Genomic DNA, 20,208 nt, shown 5'->3' with positions numbered 1-20,208 from the left:
TTATACTAGTATTTTTTTTTATTTTTTTAAAGTAAATATTAAAGAACTGTTTTGATATTTTGTGTTTTAGAGTTAAAATTTGATATTAATCTTACAAGTTATATACAGTATGTATGTGCACGTGTCGATTCAGCAAAATATGTAATGCTCCACATTGAGGGTCACCAAATGTACAAGTTTAAAAATCAGTAATTGAAAACCCCATATTGATCGATCACTAATCTGGGATAATAAAAATATGAATTGTTTTCACATTTCCAGGTCTGGAAAGCGGACATAAACTATAGTGGGGTAAACTTTTATAGCAGTGAATGGGAAACCATGGCAAATATTTGCTCCAACAGAAAAAAATAAATAAATAATAATAATAATAATAAATAAAATAGAGAGAGATGATTATGGCAGTCAAATTAATAATTGCCAGGGTAATTAAAAGAATTACTGTTTTAAACTTACAGTAAATCATACTGTATTTACACTGCTAAGAATGTAACTACAGTTACTATCATATTTGTTGACTGGTACATTGAAAAACATCCCAAGAACTCAGAAATCTGTGTTATTATTGGGTGAAATTGATCACAGTTATTTATACTGTATAGGCCTATTTTATATTTATATTTGCTAACTTCTACAATGCAATTTTTCCTTCTGCAGCATTTGTCCTGATATATGTATACTCAAGCTCAGAGGTTATTTTATAAATATGGCAGATCCTTCAGTAGGTTTGACAGTTTCTAGAACATCTCCCTTTTGTTCGGTCTCATAGCCTCCTTTTTAACTCTAATAAAAGCTTGAAGACTGTATTCCACTTTTAGAATGTGGGTGGTGAAACAGTTTTGCCCTGCTTTTTCATGGCAGCTAAGGTGCTCCTCTCCATCTCAGCAGGAGAAAAAAAAACCTACTGCTGATCACTTTTCCGGAAACAATTTGCGCATTAGCGAGTGGTAAAAGGCGCTTTTAATGGTTTGTACTGTTAGGAAATGCAACACTGGGCAGAGTTTATAGTAGGCAAGCTACAATAGTTCTACCATCGATTTCTAAATGACATATTCTGAGTCATTTCCTTTCTCTGAGTCATTAATGTTTGATTGACGGGCTCTCCTTCAATCTAATGACAATGTGATCAGAGAAAAAACAGCTCTATCTAAACTTTAGCAATTGAATGATTTCATAATATGTTTAGTCTAAAAATATACAGCACAGACAATGAAAACAACAAAAAGAAAATGAAGCTTTGTAAACAAGAAAGGAATGTGTTTTGTGTAAATTAAATGATCCATGTTCTTTGCCTTTTTCATTTATTTTATATTGCTTTAGCTTTTCTACAGGAAGTCCAATACTTCCTGTAGAAAGTATATCTGTGGAGAACTCAGCCTAATCCCACTTTGCATTGAAATTTGAGTTAATAAAAGCAAATAACTCATTATATAATGGATTATCATAATTGTAACCTCAGAGAATAAAAGCAATTCAGAAACACCATAATCCAAACACTATTATGACTGTGCTCCTCAGCATCCAGCACTTTGAAGTAATTTGCACTGCAGAGAGGATTTAGTATTGATGCCATTCTAGAACAACAATAGCAGCTTTTATACAGTCCTAATACACTAGTCTACAGTACTTGGCAGTAGACTGTTGCTGATGATAGCATGGAGAGCAACTGTATTTGTGTGAATTAAAAGTCCCAAATACTTAAAATTTGGGGCAAAAAATGCCCTATAGAGAATTCCTGTTTTTCTGCTATCTAACATTTGGTATATTGCATTTCATAATGTTCTATTCAAGGCTAATCTACAGTAGTTATGGGTTTAGTCACAGTCGTGACCATTTTAATGAATTGATTCAATTGAAGCATTTGACATAAATAGATGACAGGATGTGTATTGCAGTATATGTAATCTTAAAAAAAAAAGCCCTCATAAAAGTATAAAATGGCCATGAAAATCAATTCCAGGGCCAAGTATTGCCACTTAATAAAGAGGTTATTTCTGCCACTGGTGTAAAGAAATCCTAGCCTTAGCAGGAGCATGCTGAACGTTCCCACTGAGATTGTGTATGGAGTGGAACATGAGATGCTGAGTTCAGCAGGAGGCAAGTGCATGTGTGCTTAACACATCTATCACATGACAGAGGGTTCAGCGGTGCAAAACAGGGGTGAGGAGAGCATAAATGAGATGAAGTTGAAATTTATGACTCTACTACCCATAACTACTCAAATTCTCTCGTGCAGACAGTGGTTCACATGCTTTAAATGACATACAGTGGTGGCCAAAAATATTGGCACCCTTGGTAAATATGAGAAAAGAAGGCTGTGAAAAATATATCCTTATTGTTTATCCTTTTGGTCTTTCATTCAAAATATTCACAATGTCCTCAAATAAATATCAAACAATTCCAAACATAACACAAGTTTTATAAAAAAAATTAAAAAATATTTTTGTCAAATATACGTGTGGCACAATTATTGGCACCCTTTTATGCAATACTTTGTGCAACCACCCTTTGCCAAGATAACAGCTCTGAGTCTTCTCCTATAATTCCTAATGAGGTTGGAGAACACATGGCAAGTGATCTGAGACCACTCCTCCATACAGAATCTCTCCAGATCCTTCAAATTCAGAGGTCCAGGCTGGTGGACTCTCCTCTTCAGTTCACCACACAGATTTTCTATGGGGTTCAGGTCAGGGGACTGGGATGGCCATGGCAGAACCTTGATTTTGTGGTCAGTGAACAATTTTTGTGTTGATTTTGATGTGTGTTTTGGATTATTGTCCTGCTGGAATATCCAACCACAGCCCATTTTAAGCTTTCTGGCAGAGGCTGATTTTTTTATCTGTTGGTATTTGATAGAGTCCATGATGCCATGTATCCGAACAAGATGTCCAGGACCTCTGGCATAAAAACAGCCCAACAACATTAAAGATCCACCACCATATTTAACCGTGGGCATGAGGTACTTTTCCATATGGCTACCACTCTGTGTGTGCCAAACCCATCTCTGGTGTTTAATACCAAAAAGCACTATTTTTGTTTCGTCTGACCATAAAACTCAGTCCCATTTGAAGTTCCAGTAGTGTCTGGCAAACTGAAGATGCTTGAGTTTGTTGTTGGATGAGAGCAGAGGCTTTTTTCTTCAAACCCTCCCAAACAACTTGTTGTGAAGTAGGTGATGTCTGATTGTAGTTTTGGAGACTTTCTGACCCCAAGACCCAACTAATTCCTGCATTTCTCCAGCTGTGATCCTTGGGGAATTTTTGGCCACTCGAACCATCCTCCTCACCATGCGTGGAGGCAATATAGACACATGTCCTCCTTCAGGCCAATTTGTAACATCTCCAGTTGATTGACACTTCTTAATTATTGCCAACATAGTGGAAATGGGTATTTTCAATGCTTTAGCTATTTTCTTATAGCCACTTCCAATTTTGTGAAGCTAAACAACCTTTGGCTGCATCATAACTTTTTTCTTTGGTCTTACACATTGTGATGGATGACTAAGGGAATTTTGCTTGTGTTACCTCATATTTATACCCCTGTGAAACAGGAAGTCGTGGCTGAACAATTTCATGTTCCTTGTCACCCAGGTGTACTAAAATTGTAAAATATGAATGGCAATATACTTCAGATATATTTTACTCATAAGAATTTCTAGGGGTGCCAATAATTGTGGCAAACGTGTTCTGGAGAAAAATAATTATTTAATTAAGAGATTTTTCCCCCCATTCAATTATTTACTTCAATTAAAGGTTAGATTTTTGTGAATATTTTGAATGAAAGATCAAAAGGATAAACAATAAAGACATATTTTTCACAGCCTTCTTTGCTCATATTTAACAAGGGTGCCAATATTTTTGGCCACATCTGTAGATCTGGAATTATGATGTGAGTACCTCATGGTGTACAGCAATGTCCCATCATCTTCCAGTCTTAGAAGCTTGTTAGGCGTGGTCATGTTGTGAGCGATGGATTTTTTGCCATTAAGGAAAAAGGTATCAGGGGTCCAGATGTTGCTGGCCAGGAGGTTATTCAGAGGTAGCATTTTCATTGGCCCCTTAAATCGCAAACGTTCGTCTTTCCAGCTTTGACGGAAAAACACATCAATGGTGTACTCCTGTGTTGAATGGAAAACATTAGAGTCATTTAGTGTGCATTTGAAAGGAGAGCCAAATGTATCACATGACTAAATATAAAAATGAACAGTTGTAGTAGTATCATTAATCAGTTCATACTATGGCCAACATTAAATAATGAATGCATTTCTTACTACAGCAGTATACAGTATGTTGGAGAGGTGAAGGAGTGTTACAGACTATTTTCTTGTCTTCATTAGTACACATTATTCCAAAGAAAAAAAGGTTTGTCTTCATAATCTTCAATCGAAATGTACATCCTACTTCAAGTACTTACCATTTCTGTATCTGACACTGGACCAAAGCTGGTAACAAAGATATTGGTCTTAATTTCTGTCACTGTCTCTGTAAAACCAAATGCAGATTGCAATATATTAGATGTATTTTAATTTTTGGCATTGGAACTTCACATCCAGTGGCACTGGGCATACTTAATACAGATGTACAGAATATGTAAAAAAAAAAAATTGAAATATTTCCTTTAACGAAATAAAGAATTAATAAATAATATTACAATATATATACCAGTAGTATAGTAATAGGAGCACTTCATGCATGAGTCTTAATATGATGAAAAAGTGCAGGAGTTCCATTAAAATGTGCTTTGATTCTGACAAATTGTACAATTCTATGCATTCTTTTTAAATGAATGACTATCTCTGAAAGCAATCAATTTCTCTCATCTCATAGCACTTTCCTTCTCAAAGCACTAAATCAAGTCCAGTGTCCTAATTTGTGTACAGTCACCACTATGCTGGCCCTAAAGTTTTGAGATGTGGTTTCTTTCTCTCTCTCATATGTACTGAAAAAAAAAAAAAAAAAGCCCAGTGTTAGTTCTTGCTCTCTGCCATAATGCCATGCTTTTTCCCCTCTGAGAACAATAAGCCTACACCTTTCGAAAAGAATGATAGCTTTCTCAAGGTCAGCAGCCACATTCATGTCCTCTCTCTCCCCCTTCTCTTTCATTCTCTCTACCACTGCCTCTCAAAAGAACACAGTAATTGAGAGTGCCAGGAAATTGTGGCCATTTGATTTTCACAGAGGACCAGGCAATTTCAGTGATCACTTCTGCTCTGTAAAAACATCTCTGCCTATAAGAAAACAAAGATATATACAGTATATATATTTTTCCCTTTCTGTGCGCTTTTCCTCCAAGTTAGTGGACTGAATAGAAGCAGCAACTTTCTCTTTTTTATTAAGGTCCTTTATGCTGATGTCACGATGGAATGCGCAGGCTTTCACACTATTATTCAAAAACCATCTGCCTTTATCTCCGATGATGTCTTTTCAGAATAACTACTGAAGGTCAATGTCAGACATCAATGCAGAGAAAAAACAGTTCTTCACTGAAGCACAATCTTGTTACTGATGATGTTTTGAGATGGAGATGGTATCTAGACAGAGTTTACCTCCCAGCCCAGGTCGCAGTCTGTTATCATAGCCATCCAGCAATCCATCCAAGATCCGTGTGAACACTGTGATATTATCATTGAGCTCTGACTCTTTAGGAGTGCCTGTAGTAGACTGGGAGAGGCTAATGCACAAAGAGATCACACAGTGAATTAATAACTACAAGCATTAGCTCCCACCCATTAAGTATTTTAGCACAATAACGCAATGGTCTGTGAGGTTTAAGAAATAACTGATATAACCATTCACATCATGGACTTTTTTTTTGTCCTACCTTTTTTTTTTTTTTTTTTCATTTACTGAATTCTGCATTAAACTAAAAAAAATATGGAGTAAGAAGAAAGAGAAAGTTATGAAAAAAATATAGCATACCTCAGATGGCAGGTGAAAGTCACGAACACAACACTGACCCACAGACTTCTCATTTTGGCGCTGAAGTGTGGTCCATATTCCATACCTGCAAAGAGTCCAGAATATGGAGTCATTCACACAAACATTACGAAGAATGTGATGTCCAGAGCAGGCTATGGCACTGGCAATCCGACTATTCTCTGTGAAATGTAATTATGCAGGCTCCCGACGTGAGCTAATCTATCGTAAAATTAAGAAGCCAAGACAGAGTTAGAGGTGCATGCAAAATTTGTGGTACGATACGATAATCAGTTAATTTAAAATAACCACAAACAACATCATAATAATTAACGAAGTGTTATCTATCTAAATTCCGTATTTATAATCGACATGCGGTAACCGATCAGTCGTATTAAATAGAAATCAATAAACGAAAACAAAATCAGACCACTTTGTTGCATTTTTATAACGATATATATATATATATTATTATTATTATTATTATTTATGTATTTTCTGATAAAGAAAAAAAACAAAACAGAATCCCGATCATGTCAAAGCAACACATCTGATCCACTGAATACCAGTTTGATGCAAGAATACCAGTTTCTTGATTTCTGGCATCATGCTCATTGTGGTCGTTGGTAAAGCCATTAGAGAGCCGAGTTTGCAGCAGCTGTAATTCTAGTTTTAACAGCCTCTGGCGTATAAACTTGTCCAACTCAGTGTAGGCATTTATAGCAAGTCCTGCAAAGAAGAGTTGAGTAGAGATATACAATCTCGGTACCAGTACTGTAAAAGCCTCGTATTTTACCTTAAAAGCCTGATTGGTGCAGTGGATCCACGTTGAAGATCTGCAATGAATTCCTTTTGAAGCAGTGAGCAAAATGTTCCCGCAACGTTCAGCTTTCAGCAGCAGTGTTAAGCGTTGTTCTTCATATATATCCAGTCATAACCATATCGGCTCATTCAGTCCTCTTTTAAGATTCGGTGACTGAGCAACCGCTGCAGTGGAACTCTTCCTTTCCTCCGCATCCCAAAGACCTTTTCTTCATCTCTCCTAAATCCAACTGAACGACAGTAAGCAGGCAAGACAAGAGCCCTTTAAGACAGCACATCCCCCCTTAACAGACCATTACTTTCCCCCTTCTCCCCTCTACATTGCACTCTGTTGTAGCCTATTGTACAACATCTGCGAGCGTAACAGAGTTTAACGGGATTCTCCGCTTACCGGGTCGCCGATTTGGACGTCCGTTGCTCTCTCCACTCCAAACCGACTGTCACTTTAGTGGCATTTGTTAATATTTGGGACCAAAGTAATAGGACGTCACCTCGCGCTGCATAATTACCCCTTGAGGGAAATCTGAGGGACCGGTGGGGTTTGAAATTTAACAGTTATGCTTATTCAGAGAAGAGCGCGATTACCCCAGCGCTTGCGTGCAATAAAAGCATGGTTGATTGTTGAAAATCAGCGGATTTCCCAACAATTCTGCTTACTTGGCATTTTGAGCCAAGGCATTTACCCGTAGGCAGCCACCCTGCTCCAGTTAGGCTGTTTAATGAAGACTGGTTTCCTCTGAAAAATAGCTGCAGACTATTATATCTCCACTGAGGGAGATTATTTAGTGTTTCAATGTGTTAGATTAGCACAACTGGTTGTAAATTAGAGTGATGTCCTGAGCCTAATTAAACTAAACTGTATATTTATATAAAGTCGGTCATGAGAGCCTATCAGTCAGAGGTAGATGCTATTGATTGTTGGTAGGACTAGACATGAGAAAGTAGATGTGGCGATGTTGCAATGTTGTGGTTTGTGTTTTCTGAGAAATAGATTGGGCACAGGTAGTAATGAGGACAACCATCAGAGGGAACTCTAATCCCATTTTTTTCTGATGCTGAATATCACTCTGCAATGCTTGAACTCAGCCAATAAATGGAAACATAAAAAGTCCCATACTTGCTCCAATTTCATGTCGTGCTTGAGTGAAAAGAACTAGTTTGAACTTGTGTCTCTTATAATGACATTCTCTCCGCTGATTTCGGGATATATTAGGCTGACAGGACCTACAGGAGGTCAGAGGTGTCTGCGTAATGTAGCACGGTGCTAAGCAGACATAACATGAAACACTTTTCTCAATAGGACTTTTTCATGAAACATGAGCAAAACAAATTCTGGCCCGATATAGATGGGTTTCCAGAATAATGCAATGCATGATGAAGGGTAAAACACGATTACAGAAAGAGCACCAAGAAAACTTTTTGATTCAACTGAGTAAATTAAACATCTGCCTTGAGTTGGCTTTAATAGTCACAGTGCTATTGAAAAAAAAAAAAAGAATAACTCTGAAACATGTATCTGTTAGGGCGACATTATTTCTAGTTGTACTGCATCATTCTGTGACAGACAGTTTTCATTGTTTATACATAATGTGATATTTTAATAATGTATTTTGGGGATTGATTCATATTTGAAGTGCTTTTGTTTGAATGCTGATTGACTCTATTGATGTAGACTCCAGAGACTTTTCACACGCAAGCAGCTGTTACTTCTGGCGTCCACCTGTGTCCTGTGAGCATCTGATAAACCTGATCTAGTTAGTTTGTGTTAAACAGAGCTTAAATAACTAAGATTATCATATCAAGATAATTACAGCCCTCATTCATGCCTGTTTTAATGAATGTGTTTACCTCACACATTGTGTATTATGTGCGATACTGCGAAGGAATGATGATATTTGGTAATTATTTGGAGAGGTGCAAATATTTTTCACTAGACAATCAGAAATGGCACTCCACTTTTCAGAATTTGGAATGATCCATTCTGAAATCAGTAATGTTGTATTCCATAATGGGAATAGTAACATCACTTCCTCTTCTGTTTTTCAGGAATGCTGTGGATGGGAATAAAAAGCTGTATGCAATCTATGACACAAGGTACGTTTCTCACCACACAGTAAAATAAGTACATGAACTTTCACAGCATTTAACAGTAAATAGCATCACTACCATTTACTGCACACACTTTACTTCCCAGGATATGTCTGTTCATCTTTTCTGTAGTATCACAGGGGTCTGAATCCTTCAATGGGTATTACGAGTGATTTTGCAAAGTTATGTCTCAATCTAAAACAAATCAGGCCCCCAATGCCAGCCAGATACATACATTATTCATTTGGCACAGTGCAATATTCACTCTATCCAGGGAATCTATTTATCTGTGTCCATTTATTCTGGAGGGGGTGGTGGGGGCGTGTGGAGAAAAGAGCTCTGCTGCATCTGCGACTTGACACAAATAAAAGGAAAAACGCTTTCAGAGGAACTGTGTTTTCATTCCCCCTAATGATGCTGTACTACCTCACCCCTACAGTAGATTTGAAAATCATGAATAGTGTCCCTTTGAACATTTAGTGTGAGAAATGAAGCAAAGTACAGTGAAGTGAACTTTTCTTCATACCTCACAATCAGAGTGGCCAAGGGAGAGACTGGTCATTTTAAAGACTTTTTTTTTTTTTGTCATAGATACAGAGATCATAGTAAAAGGTTTCAGTCCTCCCACACCCTGTTCAACTACCATCACTTTAAAGGCTTTAACAGCATTTGGCTTGGTGTGTGACCGTGACTTGATGCCATTTGCTCAGCCCACACACTGAGAAGACTTTGTATTTGCAGATGATGTGTGAGTGGAGTGCTTTGTTTTGATGAAGGGATGTGGGTGTGTGTGGGTAAGTGCTGTTCAGAGCAACCCTCGCTTTCCATCTCTCTCCTTATAGTGGCTGTTCTTCATAAATGTTTATGTTGTAAGGAGCATAGAAATTATTCCCTATATGTATATATAGCTGTAAAAAGAATCCAGTCTTCAGAAACCATTTTAGCAACGTAACTGAATACTTTTCTATCAATCTCAACTTTAAAACAGATTTAAAGAAGATTTGCTAACAATTCAAAATGTTTAAGGCTATCTAGATGTATTTATTATTTTAATATAGTCCTAACACTTTTTCAGGCCGTGGATCAATAGCTTGTGTTACCATTCAAAAACAGAATAACATGTATTTGAGGACAGAAGAAGAAAGAGCATCCGAAAACATCTCTCCTTTCTGGTGTAATGCTTGCGAAACAGTACCAGGAAGTGCAGCCACATCCCTCTGCATCTGGTGTCTATTTCTAAAAGCATTAGGGCGGCATCCGTCCACACACTACAGCCTTAATGTAGCGTGAGGGATTTAAGAAAGCCACTAACTTCAACCACTGACTGTGTTAAATTCACCAATAGCTCCTGTAAACAACCTCTCAATTCAGTCAGAGCAATGGGCCAAGTCTTTTTGAACACAGGTCAAATTAACAGGATTAGTCTAATGACAAGTTTTTAAGGCTTGGTAGCAGCCATTTCAATTGTGCTTAATCTTCAGCAGACCGCCAGGCCTCACAGAAAATCTGATTATGTATAATAAAATTGTCTAGAGGCTAACTGGAGGAGCCTTAATATCCATTGATGGGGAGTGGTGGTGAGGACAAGTAATATATCAGATTGATTCCATCACAGAAGGTGTCAATAAAGCAGCATTATTCTTCTTCCCCTCCATGATGTGATGATCTATTTATCACTATTAGTGTGTGTGTGTGTGTGTGTGTGTGTGTGTGTGTGTGTGTGTGTGTGTGTGTGTGTGTAGAGGTACAGTACAGGGTATGTAATGCTCCAATACATTTCTAAAGCACTGCCATTTGATATCGCCATACCTTGTTGGAGCAGATATGTGCAGACAGTGCAGCTGAAATTATCTTATCAGAAAGAAAGAGAGAGAGAGAGAGAGAGAGAGAGAGAGAGAGAGAGAGAGAGAGAGAGAGAGAGTTTACTAGTGTCCATAACACTCAAATGGAAGGAAAGAGCTAGTACTTAACAGTTATGACATGTCTCATGTAAACTGCAACAGCTATAATGTTTTAACGTGTCAGGAGCAGGAATGTCTACCTTTCCCGCCCTTGAAGTTCGAGGGATGAATTTATCACATAAGAAGTCGTGACTCAGTCAGCTCTCTTGAGGAGTTGTTGTAGGTTGCTTTATTCTCACAGCATCTTGAATTGATGAACACCTACAATATGAATTATAGTTCTGCAACAACTGCAAAAATTCATGAACCCTTTCTCAGTAAAATGCCAAAAATATTCAAAATTAACAACATATATGTTAGATTCAATACCAACCAAGCTATTAAATGAAGTGTTTCCTGTAATCTCAGAACCTCTTCTTAACATTATTAACTCCTCATTATACTTAGGGCATGTCCAAAGAAAATGTAAGACAGCAGTTATTAAACTGCTTATCAAGAAACCACAGCTTAATCCTGGAGAGTTGTCTAGTTATAGACCAATCTCAAAGCTCCCATTTATGCCGAAAATACTAGAAAAGGTAGTGTCCTCCCAACTATGTTCATTTTTACAAATAAATAAATAAATAAAATGATATATGAAGAATTTCAGTCAGGATTTAGGGACCATCATAGTACAGAGACTGCACTTATCAGAGTTACTTGGCTTGAGAATTATGTTGGCATTTGTGAACAGCCATTAGATTGGTGTGCACTGTTTGCACTTTTGCAGTTAATTAAGGATGTAAATTCTAAGACTTTAGTCATTAATCTTACAGGTAATACAATATCTATTTGTTTAAACATTGGCCCCTAACACTTACTTAGTTTGCTAATTTTAAATCTTGACTTGCACTACACATAAATAACTAATATTGGCATTATATTAATGCTGTTTAGCCAGAGAGGAATTGGCCCCCACAGCAAAGAATACAGGAGACCAATCCTCTCGATCCTTCTCAACTTTTACGCTGAAATATCTCTTTTTTCGACTAGATAACGCGCCCAACTGAACTGGTTGCTGACCCATTGAAAGCAAACAAGTGTTTTGGTGGACATGCTATTAAGTTTTTGTGTTCTGCTGACTTGTAAAAAGAGTTCTTGCGATAAACTCCTGCCGCGATACCAAACAACAAAACTGCGTGTGGAATATCAAGTCACGTGAGCACTTTACATAGCGAAGTCCTCGTGCTCATATGTCAATTTCATCACACTCCGGTCTACATGGTCGTTAAGGTTCAGTCACTGTCGCCGAAATCAATAGCCGATATTTCAGTTTCAGTTTCCAATTCGCACGTTTTCCCGGAGGCAGTGGATCATGAGAACCGTTGATAAGAAGCATGTATTGTTGCATGTGTTTGAGCAATAGTTCAGTTTTTCCCAATTGACTAGTCAAGACCTCCCTTTGCTTTTAGCTCTAGCCAAAAAAGAGGCGTTAAGACTCTGACTTCAACAGAGGTTGTATATTCGGGACAGCACAGCAACGGACGTTAAAACCGAAGGATGGAGATCTGGCTAAACCCTAACCACCGACTCCCCTGCTGCAAGCTCCGGTAGTGTCTTGGGCAAAATGCATTGTATCTGCCGAGCACCTATCCAAATAACAAGCGAAAACACGGACCGCAACGAATTGTTTGCGCGTGCTTGACAGTAATTGTAGTCATCAATGACTTCTTAAGCATAGACCTACTGATGGAATAACGTAACCTGTTACCAACGCAAGGAAACCTTACAACGTCCGTTTTGTCACTCGATTCCTTGTCTGAAAGAGTATAAGGAATGTTTGGAAAACAGAAACGAAGGCTGTTTGGTGTTCTTTCATTACCGGTAATTGTGGCAGTAGTGTGCTGTGCCCAAAGGTAAGACGAGCTGGTGGAGACGCGCGAGAGCATGGACCTCCTGGGCTCTCTGTTATGCCGGAATAACCTTCTTTATTTTTTATTTTCAGCGCCAATGAACCAGGAAACATGTCTTTCGTCAAAGAGACAGTAGACAAGCTGTTGAAAGGCTATGATATTCGTCTTCGACCAGACTTTGGAGGTATGACGTTGCTCACTTTATTATTCCTTACTTTGACTGTTACGTAATTATTTCACGACTACCAGAAGAAATGTAGTCTATTAAAAAAACAATTAAATGGTTTCAGTGAACTTCACGGTTAAGTTTCTCCTCTGGTTTAAGGTGCACCGGTGGCGGTTGGGATGAGCATCGACGTGGCGAGCATAGACATGGTGTCTGAGGTCAACATGGTATGTGTTCCTTTACACTGTTTAAATCCTTGATTAGTTAATGAACAAGTTCTGCATAGATTCATATATGTGGACCTTTGCAGACGCTACCTACCTGTTAACAATATGATGAGAAACTTCAGCATATGACGCTAATTGTAATGGTGATATGCTCAAATAATTTGTATTATTGTGGTTTCTCATTAATGTGTGCTGGAAATAGCCTGAGAGAGTCAACAGAGCTTTCAATTATACTGTCCATGGTGCTGAAATCAGACCGATTAGTGTGTACTACTGTCTATTCAGTGTTTAGTAAGGCGATTTTAATAAAAAAATAATAATAATAATCCTTTCAGTACTAAATGCATGTAGAAGTGATGTTAAGTTAGTGCTATTGCAGTGCAGATCAGTAACAAAGTTAGCATGATTTGTGATCACTGTTACCATGAAAAGTTGGAAGTATATCCCTCTTGGTTTAAGACTGAAAACTGTAAGGGTGCACTTTAGATCAGTAAAAGTTACCCAAAATGGACTAGGACTACTGACTGAAGCGCTATTTAAGAAGACAGTGCTTTTTAAATTTTTGGTTCACAAATGGATATTGCACACAGATATGTTGTTTACTTGACTGTGTGGAGTGGAGTGATGTGCAGCAACCAACTTTTTCTTGTTGTGCACATGTTTACAAAATAGTGTAAAAGTTTTATTTAGAGCGTGAGTAGATACTATATGAAGTCTATGCTTATTGTGTCATATTTGTTGATCCTTTTCTGACTTTTAGCAGGCTACACAGGCTTGATGATAACTGTCAGAAATGTAGCATCAAAAGCCCTTAATGGACAGTGTCCACATCAGCATATTAGACTGAGCTGTCTCCATGGCAACCTTGTCCATTTCACAGTAATGAATATGCAGATGGGTGAGCCCTCTCACCTGGGCACTATAAAGAGGATGTTGTCAACTTAGAGTCCCACATGGCGAGTGAGGGAATGGACACATATGCTAAGGACACATGCTGAAGCTTATTAACCTTGCCACATGAAATGATCATCAGTCAGCTGGACCCACGTTTATTCTGCTTGCAGGCTATTAAAACATATAATTAACTTGATGGACATTGACAAGGTGAAATCTATAGTATCTGTCCTTATCTAAGCACTGTAGCATGATATGCTAGGAAATGAGTGGGTCAAAAGTGCTCGCCACGTTTTTTTTTTTATTTATTTAGTTTTTTTTTAGTTTTTGTCATGGTTATTCTCTTTATTCTCCATGGACTATTGTTTGTCATCTCTGATACAAAGACTTTTCTGTACCATCATGTCAAAACAGAGGATATGTATGCTAGAGATTTGTCTTTGTCGCCTGTCACTTGTGGTCTTATCCTTAAATGTGAAAGTTTGACCAAGGTGCGCTAATCCCAGATTAACCACAAACACGTCTGTCAGTGCTTAGAGCAGTAAAAGTCACATAACTCACACAATTACGAAGAAAAAAAAAAATCAGTTTTAAAGAGTCCATGTTGATTGAAAAATTAGGAAAATCAGCCCAGGTCTTGAATATTTAATACATTAATGTTTTGTTTGCATTAGTTATTTTTTGTGTTTATTTTAATTGGCAAGAAAGAAACTCAATAACCATTATTGCATCATTCAGCATTTGTCAGCTTATCGTCATATGTGATGTGTCCTGCTTTGATTGTAGCAGTTTGTAATGCAATACCACTCAGCCCAACTGTTCTGCCCACAACTTTCCTTCCACTCACTTCTCCCACTCACTGTAGTGATACATTGATCGGTGCTTTTTTGCAATATTAAGATCATTAATAATTTAGCACTGCCACACTTAGTCTTATCAGTTATGTGAATTATTCACTAAAGCCACATTTATTGTTATTTCTCCTGTGGAGTGAAACTGACCCCGTCAGCATGAAATATTAAATCAATTTATACCAGAAATCAAGACTGCTGCTCGTCTGATGAGGTTAGCCATGTGACTGAACTTAGAGTGCTTGCACAGGAAATCTAATGGTAAAGTAATCAAGCAGGCACTAACAGGATTTTCCAGCTTAAGAATGGTGTATGCTCTTCACAGATTATTTATTTCTGTATAATGGATTAGCTTTCTTTAGAGGTACAAATTAGGATTACTTGGCCTGTATTGTTAATAGCAGTGATCCAGGCAGAGGGAGGAAGAGAGAGTTTGTGTGTGTGTGTGTTTGTGGTGGGGGGTGGCTCAGTTCAGCAAAGCTCAGCGCAGCCTAGCACAGTGGGGATATCAGGGAAACCTCTGTGCACAGTAGGGATTACAGCAGTCACTGTGATTATTATTCTGTGAGACAGTTAAGCATCCAGGGAGTGACAGGAATAGAGAACAATATGAAACATTATCTGCGCAGGCATATCTGTGCACAGTCAGTGTATACATGACTGCATGTTCAGACCATATAGAATGGCTCAGTCCTCCTGAGATGATCTTTTTGTTTGCTTGTGTAAGATAAAAATGGTGAAATAGAAAAAAATAGTAGCCTATCTGAGTATGCCTCTATTTATCAAAACTTGCTCACTGTTTGTGGAGAAATACATGGATTAAAGATTACAGATAAATTAATTAGCAGGCAGATGTAATACTACATGTGAATGTTGTTGACCGTGGTTTTGCAATCTTGACTTTGGGATATACTGAGGCAATGACATAGTCTTTTTTATTTTTTTTATTTTTTATTATTTTATGGGCTTTTTGTCTTTTTAATTTGATAGGACAGTGTAGAAATGCTATAGGGAAACATGAGGGAAAAGAGTGATCTCATGTAAATAAATGTTCATTAATGTTTCACCTTAAACTGTCACTATGAAAGTTGTTGCAATACATATTTGTTTCATACAGCAGAAAAAAAGATGCTTAGATAAAGGTTCTAACATTCACATGTCTACAGAAAGTCACTCTCAGCTGTGAGCAGTACATGTCCATTACACATTATTCTATTTCCCAGATGGGAAGAGTCCATGCCATTGTAATTTTGCCATGTACTAAAGTAAATGTCTGTTACTCTGACATTTATAGACAGGCACACACATGCAGACATACATATTCAACAAAAGGACCTTAAAGTGACACCTTAAATGTCGTACAAAGCATCTTTCAGTTTGTGTTTGGTTAATTTCAATAAAAGGCCCCTGGAATGTAGAATAAAGATTTTCCTGTAAGTGTGGCTGACAACACAAAGGGCTTCAGAAATTTCAGTTATTTCTAATTTCCTTGTCCTCAGGTTGCCTTCAAAAGGTATTTGTTCTTTAATATCCTAGCATGAATAGCCCTTTTTGTTTGAAAGAAAATCTTTTTCAAATGTTTAAAAGAGTTTGAATGTGAAATAGCTGCTTTAATGTTTTCTGTCTTATGCTGATTTATACACCGAACAGCCACAACATTGAAACCACCTGCCTAATATTGTGTAGGTCCCCCTCGTGCTGCCAAAACAGCGCCAACCTGCATCTCAGAATAGCATTATGAGATGCTATTCTTCTCACCACAATTGTACAGAACAGTTATCTGAGTTACCGTAGACTTTGTCAATTCAAACCAGTCTGGCCATTCTCTATTGACCTCTCTCATCAACAAGGCATTTCCATCGTTGAACTGCCGCTCACTGGATGTTTTTTGTTTTTGGCACCATTCTGAGTAAATTCTAGAGACTGTTGTGTGTGAAAATCCCAGGTAATCAGCTGTTACAGAAATACTCAAACCAGCCCGTCTGGCACCAATAATCATCCATGCGATTATCTAATCAGCCAATCGTGTGGCAGCAGTGCATTCCATAAAATCATGCAGATATGGGTCAGGAGCTTTAGTTAATGTTCACATCAACCATCATAATGGGGAAAAAATGTGATCTCAATGATTTGGACTGTGGCATGATAGTCCAATACTCAGATACTCAGATAACCACTCTGTACAATTGTGGTGAGAAAAATATCATCTCAGAATGCTATTCTGAGATGAGGGTTGGCGCTGATTTGGCGGCACGAGGGGGACTTACACAATATTAGGCAGGTGGTTTTAATGTTATGGCTGATCAGAGTATATACACTATATATTTATATACTGTATATATATACACTCAACTAGAAATTTATTAGGAACACTATGGTCCTAATAAAGTGCCTGACGTGGTCTTCTGCTGTTGTAGCCCATCCACCTCAAGTTTCAATGTGTTGTGCATCCTGAGATGCTATTCTGCTCACTACAATTGTATAGAGTGGTTATCTGAATTACCATAGCTTTTCTGTAAGCTCAAACCAGTCTGGCCATTCTCTGTTGACCTCTCTTATCAACAAAGCGTTTCCATCTGTTGTGTGTGAAAATCCCAGGAGATCTGCAGTTACAGAAATACTCAAACCAGCCCGTCTGGCACCAACAATCATACCATGGTTGAAATCACTGAGATCAAATTTTTTCCCCATTCTGATGGATGATGTGAACATTAACTGAAGCTCCTGACCCATATCTGCATGATTTTATGCATTGCACTGCTGCCACACAATTGGCTGATTAGATGATTGCATGAAATAGTTGGTTTACAGGTATTCCTTATAAAGTCCTCAGTGGGTGTATATTTTGTTCTCTTGTACCTCAAGCCCATTTTTGCACAAATTTTTCGTTTTGTGTGGTTAGGGCTAAACTTACACTAAATACACACCAGAACTTTTATTCGAGGTTATAGTATAAGTATAGAATAGTAGTGACAGGCCGATATTTTTGCCAGGTTTATTAATTTGTCGATATTTGTACATTTTCAGATTATCCGCATCGGCAGATAATCATGTCTACATGGCCGAATAACTATAGTGTGTCTGTTTTTGTTGTTCTGTTCTGTTTTGTTTTGCTTTGTAAATATATTTAGTTTGATTCTAGCAATTTTGTGTATCTCAATTCCTAATATTTACATTAAATTGTATTGTATATACGAAAAGTATATTCAGTACTGTTGTATATACTGTATATATAATTGGTCTCTTGGCTGTCTTGGCATTGATTATTGAAAAACACATAGCAGTCAACCACTAGTGATTTGCTGTTTCCAAAACGTCATATGACTTCTTATTTACTGACATGGATTGAGACAGGTGTCAGTATTACTCAGGTCTGTTTAACAAAACATAATTGAGGCAATAATACTCAAATGTTGACATTTAGACTGTTAAGTCCTCAGGTGTAACTGTATGTGATGTGTGTGATAGATTGATAGAGGTAATATAATGACAGCATTGCACAATCAACATCCACCCCTGATTAGTCCAACCTGTTAACTCTTGCCATTAGCCAGTAAATCATAGGAAAACATGTCCTGATTGACTGACATATCCTCAGCTTTTCTTACACCCCTGTTGACTGTGACAAGGCCTGATTGTGCAGCATAGTGTATAAATAGCTGGCTGCCATGGCAATGAGGCTCACTCTAGCAGAGTGTCAGGTGGGCAGGCAGTTTGTGCGAGGTTTGTGCACATGTGTGTGTTGAACGTTAAACTGTGTACCTCATTAGTTAGACTAATGTGTCAGAGACAGACATGAAACACAACATCAAGATTTTTGTTAGTACGTGTGTTTATGAAACAAGAACAAAATCAATGGAGCGTCAGTTTTTAGAATGTCTCGCTGTCATATTAACAGTCCCAGAGGTTCAGTGGTGACATGGGTAGGAATTAGAGGAGAATTTGTGCTTTCCAACAATCAAGCATACAGAATGAGTCAAGGCTTCTACATGGAGATGCATGCCATATTTTGACCCCTGAGGCTTCTTTTTGCTGGTTTCCAAGGGTTTCCTCTGAATCTCTTCATTGGTTTTTGCTTGTGTTCTAAAAGAGTCACTGTCTTGAATTCAGCTTTGGCAAGTTATGGGCTAACCATAACAGAACCACAAAGCTTAAATGTGTAATTTCTGCACCACTTGCATCACCAAATAAAAATGTAAAAATGATTGTTTTCAAACAGGTTTCCTGAGCACTTGACCCGTCTCTCGTTGGTCGCTCAAACAGATGGTCCTGCCCCAAGCTCACACTATTGGTTTAGCCAATGTTGCTGTTGCTGTATTAGGCTGGCCAGGATGTTTAAACTACCCGAACAATGTTTTGATAGCACCACAGAGCCACAGTGTTCACTTTTTGAGAAATAAACCCACAATTGGCATTAAAAAATTACACACTAAGTTTGTTTATAAAAGTTGCAGTAAAATAATGTTTTGGGCAGTTGATTACCAAAGTGAATTGAGGTGATAGTGAAGTTGCACCAGAATTCTAGAAAAGCTTTCTATTACCACTTACAGTGGAAGTCTATGAAAACATTTCTTTAACTAAATCTTAAAGAAATAAAGAATATTAAATTAAAATACTACTAAATGAAATTAATATTTATTAAATAGTTTATATTATATGATTCAAAATAATTTGACTTTCGTTTACTGTAAGAAAGAATTAAAGAACAACATTTATTTAAAGCAGAAATGTGTAGCTCATATTGTTGTTTAAGCACTTATATTAATTCTTCTGTACAACAATGTTTGTCATGTGAGCTTCATTTTCTAAATCATTCTTTTAGTGATGGGACTACTGTTCTAACAAACGTCTGGTTATTTATTACAAACATAAATCTTGTGGGTGGAGTTTGATTAATGTACAGAATACTTTCCAGATAGTAATGTCGTGTCCCTTTCTAGTATCCTTGCATATACAGTATCGTGTAAAAGTTACCGGGTTTATTGGCTTTAAATGTTCATGACAGGAGTTGAGAGACTGAATTAAATTTCACACATACAAGATTAGTAAGTGATTATATCGCGATAGTCTCATGTTAACAGGTATAATGTTTAAGTCTTCCATTGTAAGTGCATAACTTTAAACACATTTTTTTTTTTTTTTTTACAAATAGCGGGATGAGTCAAAATCATTTTCTGCAGTAATCGACAGCATGCCACAGATAGAGCTTCACTTGAATTGAACATGGAACATTCCTTTAAGGTTCATGCTCCTTTCATCACAGTTGCTATTTTGGTACAAATTCCCTTATGCCAAAGTAAAAAAAAGCAGTATAGGGTGATTCCTTAAACTGATATATATATATATATATATATATATATATATATATATATATATATATATATATATATATATATATATATATATATATATATTTCATCCAAACATCTTCAGCTTGAAATGTGATCCATAC

The 20,208-nt window shown here is 37.4% G+C and overlaps 2 protein-coding genes across 5 annotated transcripts in view; one reads left to right on the top strand and one right to left on the bottom strand.

Annotated features, from left to right (window-relative positions):
* LOC127446507 (gamma-aminobutyric acid receptor subunit alpha-5-like) overlaps window positions 1-7,284 on the bottom strand; it is a 44,178-nt gene extending 36,894 nt beyond the window's left edge. Inside the window, exons 1-6 of one of the 2 annotated variants that reach the window (XM_051707478.1) lie at window positions 7,129-7,284; window positions 6,712-7,020; window positions 5,919-6,003; window positions 5,546-5,670; window positions 4,414-4,481; window positions 3,897-4,117 (exon numbers count right to left, since the gene is read on the bottom strand). In XM_051707478.1, the coding sequence (XP_051563438.1) occupies window positions 3,897-4,117; window positions 4,414-4,481; window positions 5,546-5,670; window positions 5,919-6,001 (497 nt within the window). In that variant the 5' untranslated portion in view covers window positions 6,002-6,003; window positions 6,712-7,020; window positions 7,129-7,284. The remainder of the gene's footprint in view (window positions 1-3,896; window positions 4,118-4,413; window positions 4,482-5,545; window positions 5,671-5,918; window positions 6,004-6,711; window positions 7,021-7,128) is intronic. The other variant, XM_051707479.1, reaches the window with a different exon arrangement.
* LOC127446506 (gamma-aminobutyric acid receptor subunit beta-3-like) overlaps window positions 1-20,208 on the top strand; it is a 121,734-nt gene that overhangs the window by 19,083 nt on the left and 82,443 nt on the right. For 2 of the 3 annotated variants that reach the window (XM_051707476.1, XM_051707475.1), the window contains exons 2-4: window positions 8,784-8,831; window positions 12,711-12,802; window positions 12,944-13,011. In XM_051707476.1, the coding sequence (XP_051563436.1) occupies window positions 8,784-8,831; window positions 12,711-12,802; window positions 12,944-13,011 (208 nt within the window). Of the gene's footprint in view, window positions 1-8,783; window positions 8,832-11,968; window positions 12,622-12,710; window positions 12,803-12,943; window positions 13,012-20,208 lie in introns of those variants that run through there. The other variant, XM_051707477.1, reaches the window with a different exon arrangement.

This window comes from Myxocyprinus asiaticus, chromosome 9, assembly GCF_019703515.2.
Source record: "Myxocyprinus asiaticus isolate MX2 ecotype Aquarium Trade chromosome 9, UBuf_Myxa_2, whole genome shotgun sequence".
Classification (NCBI taxonomy): Eukaryota; Metazoa; Chordata; class Actinopteri; order Cypriniformes; family Catostomidae; genus Myxocyprinus; species Myxocyprinus asiaticus.
This window is presented reverse-complemented; position numbering and strand designations above follow the sequence as displayed.